Genomic DNA, 19,311 nt, shown 5'->3' on the forward strand with positions numbered 1-19,311 from the left:
ACTTTCTTTGAGACTCTGATAATATCACCCAAGTATTATATAACAAAATGTCTCATTCTGGTCGGAGTTCAATTAGACTTTCTGTTCAACCAAACTTATTACGTCCAGATTGTGAATGACTTTCAATGCATTTATCCATATATTTCGCAGATAACAGAAATTAGATCACATCTCTGTGAAGATAATGATGGAATTTTCATCTTGTACTTTTTTTCCCATTTATTATCTCATTTTCACAAGTGCTATTTGAACAATGAATCAGCTTCTTGAAAGACGCTCGCTAAATTTTTCTTCCTCGTATTAGTCTTTCACATATGAGAATAGTGTGACACACTGTTTGAAACAATCTCAATAGCATTTCATCAAGTCTGAAAAAAGCATCCCTCAAAATATTAAAGATCATAATTTATTTTATAAATATAGCTCACTTTTGGATGGTAGTGTGGTAGGCTCTGAGTCTGCCACCCCTCGACATATGTCAAGGTAAGAAACGGTTAGCAAAAGCACCAATTTTAATCACCCTCTATCATCTACACGCACCCAGAAAATATTAAAACTGTGACACCAAAATATTGCCACAGTACTGTGAGGTTAAGCTTTCATAAAAATACTGTTGAATTTTTTTGAATGTATTATCCATTCCCACCCTTCGTTCGCCTCATGCACCTTCATACACACCCACATACACACACATTTGCATCTTCTTATCAGTTCATGTTGGGACATGAAATAAACCTTAAATACCCCCTACCAACCCCACTCGATGGAAAATCAATCATCTTCATACAAAGGAGGTGGAAATCACCCACATGGCACCAAACCTTGTCTTCTTCTAACATGAGGGTGAAGAAGTACAGAAAAGTTGGAGGATAAGGTTTCAGATTGAAAAAAATATTTCATAATTGATTTCTAGAAATGTATACTGTGACAGCTTAGTGACTCGAGAAAATGCTGTTTAAAGCTTTTTACTCCAGATTTAAAAGTCCCATTAGTTCTACTTTCTTTTTTTTTTCAACTAGCACGAGGTATTTTCATTTCTTCCTTCAAGTAATTCAATGGCGTTCAGTTAATTTCATTTTAAGTTTTTGTTGTCCATGCACTATCAATCCAGTTTAATGCACCTCATTAACACAAAAGACCATTGTTCTTTCTCTCCTTTTGTCTGTTAGAAAGTAAATCTGAAAAGATAGCTGAAAAAGTTTTGAAAGATTTGAAAAGTTTCATGCAAGTTGAAAGATAACAAAGAATCAAAGAATCAAAAGATAAATATGAAATCAGAATGTGTCAAAGGTTGACTTGTACGCAAATTTGCCAGTATGTGTCAAGATAGGGGTTGGGTTTGAGACTTGGTTGTTATTTTTAGATTTTTTCTTTTTAGATCATTCAAGCAGCAAAGCTTGTCCCATTTCATTTATTCAGGTTTTATTACAATGCTTTGTATTTATTTTGATAAACTTCAAGAGTCCTGAGACCAACAGCCAGCAATCGTTTTTTTCCGATTAGATAATCGACCGATTAGATTGATCAAACAGATTAAAAAATATCAGCATTCGGTCTGCGATTATCTTCCAATGAAGACGTAATGTTTGCAACGAATTCCTTCAGGGACGTAGCCAGTATGTAGCACTATAGGCCATCACATTTTTTGGCCAAGTTATCTTTTTTTTAAAACACCCATAATTCAAATCCATAAGCTTGCTGGACGAGTTTTAGAGTCTAGACAGGAAAAACTATTGAAATGAACATAGCAATATGGCTTAATTAGGTGACCTATTCTTCTTATTATTAAATTTGCATCAGATGGCAATCGTCAGATAGCTCTCGCCTTCTCTTATTAGGCTAACTTAAACATTTACTAGCTACAGTTGTATCAAAGACAATTACTGGCTATAGTTGTATCAAAGACATTTCTGGCCTATCTTTGTATCTACAAGTATCAGAAGTTGCAAAGTAAGACTACTCTGTACATGAACCTTGCTAATTTTATGTAGTATTGAATTACGTACTATTTTAACTTGTTTTTTGAGGGGGTTTAAAAGTGATATTGAATGAGGTGTCTCAAGTTAGCAAGAGGCTAGGGAACCAGAATGAACACTCGGGAAGGGCCGTTTCCGGCCATCTGGGGGGTTTGTAAAACCAAACATTTTCTTGTACGCTCCGCGCCAACCGATGGTGGCGCTCTGCTCAGATAGTCGTGCCTACAACTTTTGAAAATCCTGGCTATGCTCCTGTCCTTCCATGACAGGCATGGATAGAATATTCTCTGTGCAGTTAGACTCTTGTGTCATTTCTGTGCCATTTATTTATTTTATATCCAGAGCCAGTGACCACATCCACACGGTGATAAATGCGCCAAGCATGGAGATGATACAGAGTTTGTACGATGACATGAGGACCTGGCAACAGGTAAGAAAAACATCTCGGAACATTTAATGTAAATCCAATGCTGACAATTGTTTACAACTAGGTTTCGTCTGGAGGGTATTTTCAATCTTTCATTCAGCTTTGGGAATGTTGCTAAGAGGCATACATGGATGTACACAGTTGAAAATATCTAAACAAGTACATATTCCAAGCGTTCTTTAAATGTAACTTTCCCAGGGATTTGCTTAGTCTCTCAAATCATGCCAAAGAGCTTACAGAGTGATCAAAAATATATACAACAAGAATTTTCCTGTATACTCACTCCATCGGTAACAATCTATGAAAGGAAGTGCAAAATTAAAGAATCTAAAGCTTGTAAGGCCATACAGTATTTGCCGATGTTACATTATTCTACATACAGATATCAAGAATAAAGAATATGATTCTTTCTTTCTTTCCTTCTGGTGAGTGGATCTACTTGTTAAGCCTATTAAGGGCCTTTTAGACCACTTACTTTCTCCTTGTACATTTGAAATTATATTTATTGTATAAAAGCATACATATTCAACCTACATTGTATTTATATTGAGAAGAAAAAAAAAAAATGACATGAAATGAAATGAAATGATTAACAAATTTTTCTGTCAAATAAAACCTTTGATATGAAGCAAATGAAATAAATGAAAGATGTGTGAAGTTGCCCATCTTTAGTAGCAATTTGCTATATGTAATTCTAGATATATTATTATTAGCCTGCATCGTAGATTGTTTACTTATCAGGGATCACACAGAGATGTACCTGAGCTGCTTGCTTCAGCATTGCTAATGACCACTGGCTGATTCATTTTGTTTCCGATTTTTACCAAAACAAAATTCATAAAGGTACTAAACAAAGAGGTCGAAAAGTTTGGAGGGGACGTCCTACTAACCAGAGAAGACAGTTTGGAGCAAGTCCAGAAGCAAGTGGATGTGTGGACGGAGACAGCCCTGCAGGTATTCAATCGCCACAAACCGACCGACAGCATCAATAATCCAAACCAGGAGAAACTCGAAGAGATGATACAGGTGAGATGGGTGTTTAACATTCATGAATTTATTTAGAAAAATACTTTGATCATCACAAATTGAAATCAAGAAAGAATATTGAAGTAGCTGTAAACTATTTGGGGGGAGGGGGGGGGGTTCAAGTTGAAGCATTCCCACTCCACTTTGTGGAACAAAGCGTGATTTTGAAGTGTACCTACATAAAAAATGGTAACTGATTTGAAGTTAGAAAGCTCAATCTTAGTGTAAGATCAGATCTGCTGAGGGACTGTTTGCCGAGAAGTTTTCCTTCTCTGTGGTTAAACTGGAGTTGGTCAGATGTCCAACTCACCACCCAGAACCTACCTCTTCCAGAGTATTTATTACAACTTTGTTGAAACCACAAAAACTAGACACTCAAAATGTTGCAAATCCACCCAGCCACTCCTGTAAGAAATCAGGACATATGTAAATTTGTTATAGCTTGTTGATAAATGTGTCTCTGAACAACCAAAGGGGATCTTTTTATTTTCAAACCTAGCACGAAAAATTATTTTCAAACCTAACACCGAAACTTAGCCTACGTTGACAAAATTTTCATAGCAAATTTGTCTAGCCTTAAACTGTATGAATCCTGTTAAGAAGGGGAATATTGATTCATAATACTTACCTTATGAAATGTTACGATCTGCTATAAAGTCATGTGAACAAATATTACCTATACACAAGTAGTTCACTTTATTAGAGGGAACGTTGGAACTCCAATGTGAGAACAGTTACCCTGCAAACATATCCAGCTGCTTATCTGTCTTTATGAACAACACAAAACTGTCCTCTGTGGTTTTTGAAGGACAAAAATTGAATTAATTTATTATCAAAAGTATTTTTGTGAACTGTATAGGTATACATGAATGCTGCGTGACACCAAATCTTGTCGCTCTTCAGAAATAAACTTAAACACAAATCAAATTTGCTAAAGGTGTATTAAACGAGCAATATTTCTTGAATAATCCTGTCCTGCTCGATAGCTTATATTCACATTGTTGTTGTTCATTCTGTCCAAATGTTCAATTTTCAATAATGCAGTGTTGATATATATTGCTGTGTTACATTATAACTTCTTGTTGCTTACATGTCACACTATTATATCATATTCTTTATTCACATCATCATCATACATGTACCTCATCACAATCATTTTATTCCCATCTTTCATATTTATCTGCTGCCAATTTTTGTCATCGTCCAGTTAACACGGGTAAGTTATTCATATCAGAGATAACAGTTTTAAGCTATGTAAACATTGTAGGTACCACAGTTTCCCTGCATCGGGTGTAAAAATGCAAGAATGTTAAATCAGCTATTTGAATTAGATTTTACCAACTTTTAAACTTTCTTGATACTGAAATCATTTAAAAATGTAGGTCATTTGCCTCGATGCCTTGTCAACTTTGTTTTCAAATCCAAACTAGAAATTTCCCATTTTACAATTTCCAATTTCCCAATTTACTCTTTAAATGTCATTAATGCTAACATGAAAATGTTTCTAGGTGCTGAAATATTGAGGATCACATCAAATTGTTATTAGCTTATTAAAATGTGAGCCAAGTGAGACAGATAAATAATTCTCTTTTGGTAGGGGTGTGAAATGAAAACATTTTGTGGTGGATAGGTAGATATGTACCGGAAATGGGCGTTCTGTAGTGCCGGAAATGGGCGTTCTGTAGTGTTAAAAATGACCCTTATTTTTGATGGTTAAGACTAGTAAAGTTTTGAATAGGTACTGCTTCAACTCTTAAAGTTAAGATGTATCAAGTATAGAGTTTAAATAGTATCATCTGATTGGTCAAATTCCCTGTGTAGAATTTGGTGCATTGCCGATCTATTCGCACATTGCTCGTTTGAGGAAAAAGGTTAGAAAAATGCAAGAATTTGGTCATTTCATTAAAGTCAATAAAAAAGTACATATTTTGTGATACCACACAGCTAGAGGACCAACAAAGAGATTGCTGTAGCTTTTCGAGATCAAAACTGCATGAAATAATAGTAGCCTTAGTGTATTATTACTCATTCCTTTTATTCTATGCAAATTGCATAATTATTGCATTTCATCACTGTATTGTGCATTTATTTTTTCATTATTTTTGCAACTTTGCGTAATCACGTTAGACTGTGAAAGAGGTATGATAAATATTGTCAAGCATTTTTCGCCTGCTGCTGTGTTAAACAGTCTCCTCATTTTTGTTGTGCACTCTTCTGTGTTCTCACGTTTGTTTTGCCGTCCACCTTTCTCCTCTTATCATTCTCTTCTTATAAACCCATAGTTACACCAAGCGACTCTTCAGTCAGCTCTATATCTGCTTTTCACGAGTCTGTCTTTAAAGCAGTCTATTTTCTGTCTTAAACACGTCTATGTGTATATGTCTTTATGTTGCACTCTAATGTTTCATTGCAGTATGTAGCTTAACACTGTAATGTGAATTATTAATTAGCAGACCATGTGGGATTTATGTGGAAGAAAAATATATTCCAAACTTATATGTGCAAAAAAACAAAGAAAAACACACTTACTTCCAGATCAAGATGAAAGTTGTTTGAAGGTGAAAGAAGTCTTGGAAAAAAATGATAAATAACATTTTGTGCGAATTAGCCAGTAGCAGACCATGAGGGATTTATGTGGAAAAAATATATATTTCAATATTTGATGTGAACAAAAATAAAACAAACAAAACACACTTACTTCCAGATTAAGATAAAAGTTGTTTGAAGGTGAAAGAAGTCTGGGAGATAAATAATATTTCATATGAATTATCTAGTAGCAGACCATTTGGGATTTATGTGGAAGAAAAATATATTCCAAACTTTTATGTGCAATAAAACAAAGAAAAACACTTACTTCCAGATCAAGATAAAAGTTGTTTGAAGGTGAAAGAAGTCTGGGAGATAAATAATAAATAGGAGATTGGAAATAGGGATATAGCAACTCCATGTTTCTCATTGATTTCAACAGGCAGATGATCTGCAAATGTTCCAATCTAACCAAAAATAACACCTAATAGCACTTTATTAAAACTGTCTCATCAGAGTTGTGGTATCCTGAGATTTAGAATTAATTCACACTTACTCTGAATGTACACTCTTTCAAGCTTTCCTTCTCGTTGTCACTCCATTCCCTTGTGAAATTGGTGGTAATGAGTATATTATACAGTCTTCTGCATAACAATGATAATTGCTATTTTGGCACAGAGTTTCTTTGTTTTTACCTCAAGTCTTTGTTGTGACGGGCCAATGAGGATGAGGATGGGAGTCGTGGACCAGGAGGGGATAGTTTTCCTCCAGATTGTGTCAAAATTTCTTACTCACTCAATCAATCTGAACCAAAGTAGGCCTACTGACTTGTGGCAGTGTATTACATAAAATCATGGATAAAAGTTGTATAAATTTGACTTTTTAAGAACCCTGCTATATTAAAGTATCATCCATGCTTCTTGTAGATCACCCAGAAGTGTCTTTTGCAACACTCTTAGTACCACTGACCAGTACACATTGTCTATATTCAAATGAAAGGAATTTTAAAAACAAATTGGGGAACAAAATTTCACACCTCGGCAAGACTCAACAGTATTTTCCCAGATTGGTAGTTCATGCAGGCATAGAAAAATCAGGACTTGAATTGAATTTTTGTTTTTACAAAAAATCCCTCAAAAACAGAAACGAGGGCTGAGCTAGCCTTTTCTTAGAAGTTGATATCAAAATCTGTCATCGTTGCTGCTGTAAGGATGCAGTACTAAGAGTTCAGAGGTCCTTGATGGGGGGTTGTATGTGTTTGGGGGAGGGGGATGTTTAAGGGGATATATAGCTCTGGGGAATGAGGTCAACTAGGGGGATCAGATAAAATGTGTAGTGGAGCCAGGAAAATATTTCATAAAGAATAGTGTATTTTCATTTTCATATACTGAAGGAAAAATGAAAAGTGCATAAAGGGGGACCCAGTGCCATAACTGTCCCCAGGGCCTGTCCCTGGTATTTTATGCCTCTGTTCATAAATGCTCATTGTGAAGATTAATTTTTAGAAGAGTTAAATATTTCTAAAAGCATCAATTCTTTCTCCCTCCAGGAATGTCAGCAACTTCATACTCAGTACCAAACTAGGACTAATGGTGAGAATGGTAAGTATGAAATTGTAGTCTATAATCCATGGTTTGATCAAGATTACAGTTCTTTTATTATTTTTAAAAACCTTGCTTTGCAAGAACCTTGTCGGTATGTTTCCCCAATTATAGAAGGAGCCGGTTCTCTCTTTCCTTCCCTCACTCCACCTCCCTTCCTCCCTCCCTCTTGTGTAATGCAGGAGCAGCTACAGCACTGTAAGATTTGTCCCATTAATGTGACAACTTGCGTGATCTTAAGGAGTCATTCCATTGTTGTCTGAAGTATTAATGTTCGATATTTTGCTAACCTGACATGAGGGGGCGGATCCAGGATTTTAAGAAGGACGGGATGCGGCCCTGTGGTCATTAAGCCCCCCCTCCAACCCCCCCCTGCGCACCTGGCCTACCTGATCCATGCCTGTTAACTTTGTCTATTTAGATCTAATCAAGCTTAGTCTCATTTGCGAATAAGAGGCTAGGCAAACTTGGGATTGTCACCAGCTGGTTGTATATTTCATGACACAAATTTGCAATAGAGATGCAAACCAGTGTACTAATTACATAAGTCAAAAGGGACTGGATTTGGTTCGAAGTGATTTAAGGTTTTATAACATCAGCAGTGAATTTCAACTAAACTCAACAAGTACTGATTCCTTTTTGTGTGAGATGTTACAACAAAGCGTCCTACAAATATTTCACAAACTGCCTATGTACTGCAAAAAGCCTGTGTTGGTGGATATGTAAACTTGGGAGCGCCTGATGTTCCAATCCTAGCAGGAAAAATCCTGCTAGGATAGAAAGTTAGACCCTATAACTTTAGTATTCACGTTACTTCGCGAGAGATTACCATAGATCTTAAAATGACAAACACATCCAGGTTTGAAATTAGTATCGGTCCTGATCTGAAACCTCGCTATTTTATCTCATTCTATCCTGTAACAGGCACAGCTAGAGGTTTCATTAACATACAAAACAGCATAGAGTCTTGGGATACCAAGTTAAACACCATCCTGAACGGAGGCCCAATGCCCCTGGAGGCCGAATGGTCCCGCCTCTACGAACTCTTCCACGAATGGGATCACAGCATCGAAGAAGTGGATTCCTTGATCGGTACCTCCCAGAAGGAAGATGACAGATCGGAGAGGAAAACTCACAGCCAGTAAGGTTTCTGTCACGTGACAAATCCGTATTAATCTGCAATATATTAAAATGTGTCATTTTTCCAAGTTTTGATAGACGTAGTTCAACGTGGAGACTGACAGATGGATTGTGACCATTATGCAGTGCTTTCAAATTTTCCAGTATTTTTGTATTTTTATTTTCAGATAAATTCCTGTAAAATGGGAACCGATTTTCATGTTTCATATACATTGCCAAATGTTTACAATTTTGTGATGTTTTTTTTCCCCCACCATTTTACCATCGTGATGTTACTTTAGAATTTACAACAATTGGAAATACTGAGTGAGAGATTATACAACAAAGCTTTTATCACTTTGAGACACTCGTTAAAAGTTACTCGCTATTTCCCTTCAATTGAGACTTTCAATATTTAAATCCGTCTTTCAAAGTATGCTAGATATGAATGCTTTGCATATGTAATTATAGCATAAATTCATTGGTATTTAGCCCATCAAATATTACTGGAATCTGTGCATTGTAGGTTTGGGATTGCTCTGTACAGTTTTTAAATGATATAACTATTAAAATATTTCAACACCCAGGATTGACAAGGATACTGTCTTCCAGGATTCACAGAAGTGGCTGAGTAACACCGTCAATGGAATAGACAGTCAAGATTCCAAGCTTGTTGAACAGGTGAGAGTTTACACACACACTCACATATATATATATATATATATATATATATATATATATATATATATATAGATATATATATATATATATCTATATCTATATATATACATAGTCATAGGGGCTGGGGGGCTGCAGCCCCCCAACCAAATATTTTCGGGCAATATGCTGAAAATTTTTCGGGCACCTAATGAAAGAAAAATTGCAATGATGTAGCTAAAGGAAATCAATAGTTTAAAGAAAATAACAACTTCCCCAAAAATTATAACCAATGTGGAAGGGTAATAACACAGCAAATGATTGTATGGAATTGGCATGCGATGTAATAACCGATGCATAGTTATATGATGTTGAACGCGCGCGAACAATTTTGGTTACATTTTTCATGCAAATCAAATTGGGCTCCTACGCCTATGTATTTATATATATGGACTTGCACAAGGTTTTCACTGATTTATTTTACTGTTGTCTAGCCCCATAGATAGTCGACTTTACCTCTTAACCTAACAAACAGAAGCAAAGCCAGTACTATTCAACTGTGCCTTAATAACCTCTGAAGAAATAATTTGTTAGAACAGGTTTCAAACCAGTGACCTCTGACCTCTCATTGTTTCCCCTTTTCTTCATACAGGTGTCTGTGCTACATGCTGACATGGTCCACTGGATGATTCAGGTGTTACTTAGACTCGCTCCGGATCCAGTAGACAGTCCTCAGGAGATCGTAGACAGTTGTATGTCGACTGCTCTCAGCTACGCAGAGATCAGAGAGAAAGCATCAACCATCTTTGATCACTTGACATCATTTTCAAATTATATATCTGGGTATGTCACTCCTTCTTTATGCTCCTCCTCCTCCTCCCCACACCCTCCCCATCTTAAGCAATCTTAACCCCACAAAAACACATATTATCAAATCAAAACAAAGTTGCGATCATTTGAAATTTTTGGAAACGAAACAATAACACTTTTTTTTTCTAATCAATCAAGCGTAATGTAGTAATAGTCATTCATCTAATCCTTTCCCAATGCTGCATGGATTAATTTTGTGTCGCCGATTTTCTGCATCCCCAGGTGCTGTGTGAACATTGTAGCCGAGGAGGTACAGAGGAGACAGGATGAGGGCGCCGAGGACTTTGACCACGAGTTTAGAGACCTCAAAAAGTTGAAGGTCAGTCTTTAATTCACATTGCCATATGTAAACCAATCATGGATTAATTTGAGCTTGATTGACACACGCATGGGCAAGGGTTGTAGTTTAGCCTGTAGGTAGTAGGCTTGTGTAGGAATCCAATTATTTCTATTCTCTTGAAATAATACTGACAAAGAATTTTAAGTTTTTAATCTGGGCTTGACAAGTCTTAACGTGTACAACTTAAGTAATTCAGATCTCTTCTCTTTTGGATCTTTTCAAGTTTATATTTGTTCCGTTCAGTCCTGGAGACAGTTGGAATAAATTTTACTTTCAAGAACTGTCTTCCCCTTTTAAACAGGTCATTTTTACTGGCATAATTTGATTGCTTTGTTGTACTTTGCTGGTAATATTTTATTTGTGTTTTTTTTTTTTTTTTCATCAAACAGACTGAGTGTGCAGAGTGGATACACACTGCTACCATACTGATGGAAGAACTAAAAAATTCAGAGTTGGCCAAGCTGGGGGGCAATGCTACACCCCACTCGGTTGCCCCCATCGGCGACGAGTCAAGGGAGGGGGGTGTCGAAGGGGACATGCCACCAGTAGAGAGCAGGGCTGAGGTGAGAATTCAGTGAATATTGCAAAAATTTAACTTCATTGTAACAGATTGCTTTCAAAATCTATGAAAATGTCCAAGATTCTGCAGCATCGCTTGTGAGCATATTTTATGATAATGGTGAAAATAATGGTGGAATTGATGACGTTGAATGTGTAGATGTTGCCATGGTGATGTTATTAAGATTACCGTCTGCACTAAAAACTGGTTGTTACCAATAATTAGTTCTGTGTATAATGATCATAAAAACTGCTTAGAAAATACTATATAATTTATTCCATATTTCCCAAGGCCCCAAACTTTACCCCCCTCCTGACCTCCTTTTGCCAGGCCTGCTACTACCTGGTTTTTGCAGAATCTTTGATCTCGAGGCAATTCAATTTCACATAAAATTTTGTCTCTTTCTCATATGAAGTGTCTTTCTTGTTACTATACTACAGTTACTGTGTAACATTACTTTTAATCTTTTGAAATTGTTTAAACATTTCAGCTGGTCGGTGAAGAAATGACTCCGGCACCGGTTTCAGTCGAGCCTCCTAAAGAAAGCCCTCCACCTGATTCAGTCCCCCAGACACCAGCAATTGCACCCACAAGAGAGGTAAGGGACAGAATCAAAGATTGTTATCGATGACTAGAGTTGAGGCGGTTACAAATGGTTTATTTAATTTTACTAATACCTAATACAGTATGGTTGTGTGGTTTTCAGCGCTGGTTTAAGTCGGCGAGCAGGCTTAATCAGTACCAGGGGCCATCAGGGGTGTAGACGTATGCGCCTGTGGTGCAGTCAAGTGTCCGACCCCACCCCCCCCCCGGATTTTTGAGGAGCCTCTGGCAGAGCTGGCCACCCTCACATGTGTCTCCCGTCCTCCCGTCTGCGACTCGCTTCAGTTCTCAATGGTGTACGCAAGGATTCTTGAAATGTTATCATTGTGTAAATTGGGTGTTATGACAAGTTAGCCATGATTATATGAAAGGTAGAGGATGTGATATTTCAAACCTAGCAGGATTGTCTTCATAGTCAAGACTCACCATTTATACTTTAAAATGCCTCATTTCTGTAGATAAAACAGATCTATAATAATCTTTACCCTTAATAAGGAAAGGTTTTATTCTTCCTGAATAAACTAAAATCCTTCAGTTTTAAGTATCGTTCTTTAACTGTACAGACATCTGCGACAGCTCAGACCAGAGCTACGTCCACAGCCAGTCAAGATATTAACATGAGCGAGATGCAGGTACTGGGACACGATCAGAACGTATGGACACAGTCTCTTGAGGAGCCCACCCAGCCCCCCAAGGTAACTGCCTAGCAACCTGCTACAGGTGCTATTTCATTGATCCTGCTATCTATGGCACTGTAGTTCATTGTACTTATAACAACCTAATAACATACTGCAGCAATAATGCTGAGTTAAGATTGCATAGAGAGGAGGTATGACGTTCAAATTGAATTTTGAATTTCGGAAAAATCAGATTTTAGCTGCACTTGGCATTTCCTCCTTTCCAACCGCCCCCTCCCCCGAAAACCAAAATTAAGTAGTAAACTGAACACACATGGGCCATTATTTGATAATTTAAAGAACTACTAGAAGACAGCTGGTGTGGAAAAGTTCATCTTTCATTATGTTGTCTCCTGACAATCAAGATTGGATCAGGATATGAATCCATACTCCATAGCAACTGGTTAGGTTTTGAAATGTGTTAATGGTAATGGGTAGGCTGTCTGAAAACGCTTCTTAGTTTAATTAGTAAAAGAGCAATGTTTGTTATTGAAGACATAAAAAAAAAACAGTGAATTATTCTTACAATAAATTGACAAATTATGAAATGAGTCTAAACTACATATCAAAATGTAGCTTTCCTTATGTATAGTAGAACAATTTTTTTTCTTCCAACATGATTTATTTTGTGATTTATCTCTTTACATATTCAGTCCGCTGGAGGCCTGTCTGTACATGACAGTAGCAGATCTCCCAACACGCCAGATACCAACAAGGCATATGAAGCCCTAGCAGCCGTCCAGGCTCTCCAGACCCAACTTTTGTAAGTCGTCTCTTTAACTAACCAAAGAGCTCCAAACTAACATTTCTGGCAGCTCTTTGATATTACCTTAGACTGCAAACACAACCAGTCCAGTGTCACACTGTCCATTGGCATCTTAAGTTAGTGTTTATGCCCTCCACCCCCCACCCCCTGGTCCACTGTCACATTGTCCAATGGCATGTTAAGTAAGTGCTCATGCCCTCCCTCCCTCCCCCACCCATCCCCTCTGCCATAGGTTAACGGGGCCCCAAGTGAACACTTCCAAGGAAGATATACTAACTTTATATTTTCAGGGTGTTCTAGCACAAGGTCATTAGGAGGTGGGAATGCATATGGTACCCGAAGGTCATAATTAATCTGGCACTGTACCAGGCGTTTTCGATGGTTTATATATAAGTCACATGTACGTCCATGAGGGTTTTAAAACAGAAATGCTACGCTATGGAATCTTTGGTAGAAGTTACTCTTTTCGTGGGTTGCTCATTAGCATAAAAGTCGATTCAATTCTAGTTGAAAAAATGCATTGTTCGATAATTGATTCTGTTGGATGTTACGTAGGGTGCTATATGTCCAAGGTATCAGTTCCAAATACAAACAGCAAAGCCTGGGCAGTTATTGATTTTTTTTCCGTCTCCATTTGTTCCTTGTAAATGAACCCAAATTTAGCAAAAGGAGCACATCTCAAGTGTTGTAATATAGAAACATGCTACACATATCTGTAGTAAAAGTTAGATTACACCTGCAGGATTCAAATCGGTTGGCAGCTCTGGGGTTTAAGAGAGTTTTGTCCCTCGGACGTCATTTTGAACAATTGTGTTAAAAGTTGCCTGAGCAGCAAAGTTGTGTCTGTGGAATGAAATGAATGGGTTAATGGAAGGAATGACCTGTTAGTTTTACTGTAAACATGAACTGTTGGTCACTCAGAGAGAGCCACGAAGGATCTTGGTTCGGTTATTGGACAATTAAGACAACTCTTAAAGATTAGCCTCGATGAGGGTGTTGTTTTATGATGTATAAGAAAGAAAAGAAACTTTTACCTTCATATCTATTTATTTATTTATTTATTTTTGGGGGTAGTTTTCATTGTTTAAATTTCAAACATATTCAACCTGGTACTCATCAAGTCTCGTTGCCTTTTCAATTCAGTACCTCGGAGGAGAGATGTCAGACTGCCGAAGAACGAGCAGCGCAACTTGAAGATGAACTCCTACAGACTCAGGAGAAACTGAGAGCCTTAGAGAGGAAGAGCGCGACTCCTACCGCAGCAACCCCACAGCCAGAGGTCGTCAAGTCCCCCGCTCCAGGAGAACCGGACAAGGACAACGTTGAGAAGGAGAAAGAGATCACCGGTGGTGTAAGCGGCACCAAATCTCCGAGCACCGGGACCAAGACACCATCGAAAGCCTCACCGACACCGCCCCAGACTCCGAAGACACAGTCACATCGTCCAGTGTCTCAGGCGTCTGGAAGATCTGGTGCTAGTTCTAGAGCTTCTAATAAATCAAAGAAAAGCAAGTGATTTCATAGACAGATATTATATAACTTTACCAGAACTATGAGAGTTTTATTAAAATTATGCAAACAAGTCAGAAGTACCTTCCTTCTTTACTACAAACATTCACAAGACGTCCATTCACAAGACATCCATCCACCAGAACGGACTTCTTCCCTCATATATATATATATCCGTCCAATTTCACCTTGACAAGATTCTCTTTCAGATTTAATTAACTACAAAATAACTTTTGTGAAAATAACTGTAGAAATACATGATATTATAGACTATTATTATTAATCTTTTTTTTTTTTTTTTGGTCTTGTCTTATGAAATAACTTAAACGATTTTCCTATTGATAGTGTATAATATATTTTCAGTGTTGTAAATATTTTTGTAATCAACTATTCTTCAACAAGATATTTTTTAAGAATTTGTAAGCTTGGCAATTGCCAAAGTGTCTTGAAAGATAATAATCTTCCATTTTTTGAGATAACACTACTGCACACCTTGATAGATTTAATATATTCATATATCTTTCTTTTTCTTTGTTCTATAGTTGTAAATAAAAAGCTATGATTGTTTATGAATACATTGAGTTCAAAGGAGGAAAGAAAGTTAAGTTTGTGGAGTGAGTGTTCCATCCCCTTATGTTGTCATTACATTCATGTTAACCTGAAAGGTCGAGTCATTCCTGTCAGAGTCACATTATGCTAAGAAATATTCTCCTCTTTTTGGGGGTTTTACATCATTTAAGGTACAATTGACTGCATGATGTTGTGGTTTTAATATGATAAGTTGATAAGAAACTAGTTGAATGCAAAAAAAGCTGCATAAAGGGACATTGTAAGTCAAACTTTTAAAGGAAAGCGCAACTTGTGTGTAGACTGAATTTACAGCCTAAAATATGCCTTAAAATGCACAATTTTTAAGTCTAAAATCTTTTAAAACAATCTGGGCAAGGATTCCAGACCCAACTTCATGGGAGTCTGATTCAACGAATCCAAGCCCACACCACCACCTTTAAAAATCCTGGATCTGCCAAAATAGGGCATGTTGATAAGATTTCATGCTTAGCTTATCAAACCAGGAATCATTCGCAGCAACATTTGCTCTCAGACAAATTTGTGAGCATTGTGATCAAGTGGTTAAGACAATCTAAGGTTTGCAGGGACGACTCCTTGCCAGATCATTTACCTTGTGTCCTTGGGCAAGGCACTTTATCTCCATTGCCTCTCTTCACCCAGGTTTATGAATGGGGGCATGTGGGGTAACTTGTAAATGAAGTTGCGTATGCCGTTTGTAGCTAATGGGAAGTTCCCCAGGGGACATGTAGATGTGGTGCACTGTAGTACCCCAGGGAGGAATTGTTTGAATTATGAAAACTTTGGTGTGTGGGTGTGACAACTTAGCAATGACTGAGAGCTAAATTGTAAAGTCGTGTGAGGGGGCCTTGTCCTTGAACAAGACTGTAAACCTTCAACTTTAAAATTGTATATCTAAAATGGAAAGATATTACAAGACACCAGTGAATTCTGTCAGTTGAAACAAGTGGAATTGTAAACAATATATATAGGTCCACAAAACAAAAGAAAAACAAAAGCAAGTTTCTGAATTTTCAGACATTTTTATTGTCATCACAAATGATTACTGTTGTTTTGGCTAAAAAAACAAATAACTTTTGTGACAACTAAGAGAAAAGAACTGTATAAAAGCATGAAAGTTGTGATCGGTTACATATTTAGCTATGTACAAATGCCAACTCTTCAACTTATGGAAAAATAAGTAAAAACTAAATACAATTAATTAGAGAGTTGACCTAGAAGTTAGAACATTCATAAAAGACTGTCAATTAGTACTTACACTGACAGCAAGAGTATATAACACAATGCCAGGAACTACGTCCAATAACATTTGCACTGAGACAGGTTGCATTTGTTTAAGACTTAAGTATTACTTAAATATAACTGTGTGTTACACTGAAGTATTACTGTGCTGCTGTGTTTACAATTTGACATTCTCCTACGAGACATGAAACTTTCCAAAATGAAAGCGTATGTATTGTCGCTTTCAATTTCGCTGTTTTCACTGTCAGAAACAGTTTTGATATCTTTCAGTTTTGACTTTCAAAGCAAACAATTAAGCTTAGACTCGGGACACTCTGAGAGTATAGATGCCAAACCTGATTTGCATATACCAATCGGGTCAGAATTTGTGTTGTTGATAATTGATACTGGACTTATTGTTAATTATCAGCTAATTCCATATTTCAGTTGATTTTTGAGCGCCTAACTTTTAAATTCTGAAGTGAAAAGAAATAGTGCGCGATTCCAGTTCGGAAGGTTGCATAAGTTAACCAGTGTGGATCTTTGTGGGGACAAAAGACATGTTTGTTGATTTGTGGGTTTTAGTAATGAAGCAGAACCTACTGGAGTGTTAGCTCAGTGGTTAACGCCGGTGCCTTCCAATCATAAGGTCCCCGGTTCGAGTCACTCCAAGATTAATGTATGTCATCCAGTTACAGAGTTGTTGACAATTAACAATTTATAATCATGGACGTTAAATATGAATCTAAGAGACTGACTTCGGTCAACTTGCGCTTTGATAAGCCAATGAGGCTTCTTCGTGAGTTCCTGCAGGGGGATCTAAAATACATGCATACATACACACATACATACATACAGTTTTTTTTTTAACCCATATTGGCAGTCGATTACCAATGTTAGTAAATCTACTGATTTCATTATATCAATCTGAGATGTTCTTAAAAAATTATCACTGAAGTAACGTCAAATCCGGAAGTTTAAATCCGTGAGTAAATTTAATGAAAGTTTGATTCGAACCTCAACAGTCAACACCTTGATAAGCCAATGAGGCTTCTTCGTGAGTTCCTGCAGGGGGATCTAAAATACATACATACATACACACATACATACATACAGTTTTTTTTTTAACCCATATTGGCAGTCGATTACCAATGTTAGTAAATCTACTGATTTCATTATATCTATCTGAGATGTTCTTAAAAAATTATCACCGAAGTAACGTCAAATCCGGAAGTTTAAATCCGTGAGTAATTTTAATGAAAGTTTGATTCGAACCTCAACAGTCATAACCTGGAAATATTTCACAGCAGTATTAACATGTACAAATTAAAACTGCAAAATTTGGGACTTACAGGGTTTGTGGAAGTTTAAATTATCAAATACCGTGGTAAAAGTTAGCAACATTGACTCAAAAATCTGCTAATAAGAAAAATAGTAGTTAAAATGTGTCTACAGAGAAACTTGTATCATGGATGTAATATACATACTGACACAACCAGTTATTGTAGTGTATTAAAACATTGTATGCTTTACATATTTATCACTTCAAGCAGTGAAAAGAAAATGGTAAAACTTGATTTGATAACTGGGTTTCTTTAAACCAAACCCAACACTAATATCATAATGCCTAATTTGATGTTGTGAGAGCAACTTATGTACTCATTTGAATTCAATATATTGTTAATATTTCTTTGTTTCAAATTCAGTTACTGAAGAGGGGGGAGGGGGGGCGTGGAGGAGGTACTCCTTCGCTGTAAAACCAATAACTAAGACCCTCCTTGATTTTATTTTCAGCACAGACATGTAATGTAGTGAATGTTTGATTATTTTTTAACTCCTAAAATCATTTTAAAAAAGGCAGAAGATACAGACCAAATCTTGTTGTTTCAGAAACATTCCAAATCATCACAATTTCTGTTTTTATTTTGCAAAAATAGTCTGATATATGGTAACTTAATCGTATACATTTTAAGTGAGCCAAATATACCAATGTAATGGCAGATTAAGTGCCACCATATCACCTTTCAAATTTGACAACAAGTAAAATATCCAAAGGTTGAGTGAAAATAGTTTACAAGAATACATAAAAGATTGCATAACTTCAATCATGACACTAACGTAATGAGTAAGAGAGTTGTGGAGGAGCTGGAGAGGAGGGGGGTAAGCAGTAACTGCTTCAAACATAATTCCTGAACTTGCAAAAAACACAAATACACACAAATCAAGTCCTTTCGATAATAAAATATTCCAGAAATTTACAACATAAATATGTTTTGGTCAAGACACTTCCAGATTTCTGAGAGGTAGTTAGCTGGAGATAAAATGTGACAATTTTAATATATTTAAGAATGTGCAAGACCATAAAAGCAAAACCATTGAGGGCTTATGGCGATCACCTTGTAGGCAGTTGTGATTAGCAAGTGTTATTCAGTTCTGTCACACAGATGTTACTGCCATACAGATGGTAAACTGCCACATAGATGATAACTGCCACATAGATGTAGGTGCCATACAGATGGTCACTGCCACATAGATGATAACTGCCACACAGATGTAGCTGCCATACAAATGATGTGATGGTGCCATACAGATGTTGACTTCGATTTCATTCTACACATATGAACCAGAGTTGGGATCTTTTAAAGTTGCACAATAATTATTGGTCGCCATAGTTGCAGGAACAATACTCAAACAAACCCCCCCCCCCCTCCACCCCCAAAAAAAACATGAAAGCAGCCTTCAGGCTGCATACAATTTAAAATAACAGCCAATTGATAAACTTATCACCAAAAAAAATAACAAAATCAATTATAATAACAAACTCTGAAAGAGACCCTGTAATTCAA

General features: G+C 36.8%; 1 protein-coding gene across 2 annotated transcripts in view; it reads left to right on the forward strand.

The window, feature by feature from the left end:
- LOC139963398 (axonemal dynein light chain domain-containing protein 1-like) overlaps nt 1–19,171 on the forward strand; it is a 33,887-nt gene extending 14,716 nt beyond the window's left edge. The window contains exons 15-27 of one of the 2 annotated variants that reach the window (XM_071964118.1): nt 424–483; nt 2,319–2,406; nt 3,247–3,429; nt 7,505–7,556; nt 8,481–8,697; nt 9,263–9,356; nt 9,985–10,175; nt 10,425–10,521; nt 10,932–11,105; nt 11,592–11,699; nt 12,268–12,399; nt 13,035–13,144; nt 14,291–19,171. In XM_071964118.1, coding sequence (XP_071820219.1) covers nt 424–483; nt 2,319–2,406; nt 3,247–3,429; nt 7,505–7,556; nt 8,481–8,697; nt 9,263–9,356; nt 9,985–10,175; nt 10,425–10,521; nt 10,932–11,105; nt 11,592–11,699; nt 12,268–12,399; nt 13,035–13,144; nt 14,291–14,663 — 1,879 coding nt within the window. In that variant the 3' untranslated portion in view covers nt 14,664–19,171. The remainder of the gene's footprint in view (nt 1–423; nt 484–2,318; nt 2,407–3,246; nt 3,430–7,504; nt 7,557–8,480; nt 8,698–9,262; nt 9,357–9,984; nt 10,176–10,424; nt 10,522–10,931; nt 11,106–11,591; nt 11,700–12,267; nt 12,400–13,034; nt 13,145–14,290) is intronic. The other variant, XM_071964119.1, reaches the window with a different exon arrangement.
- The last annotated feature ends 140 nt before the right edge of the window (nt 19,172–19,311 follow it).

This window comes from Apostichopus japonicus, chromosome 22, assembly GCF_037975245.1.
Source record: "Apostichopus japonicus isolate 1M-3 chromosome 22, ASM3797524v1, whole genome shotgun sequence".
NCBI lineage: Eukaryota > Metazoa > Echinodermata > Holothuroidea > Aspidochirotida > Stichopodidae > Apostichopus > Apostichopus japonicus.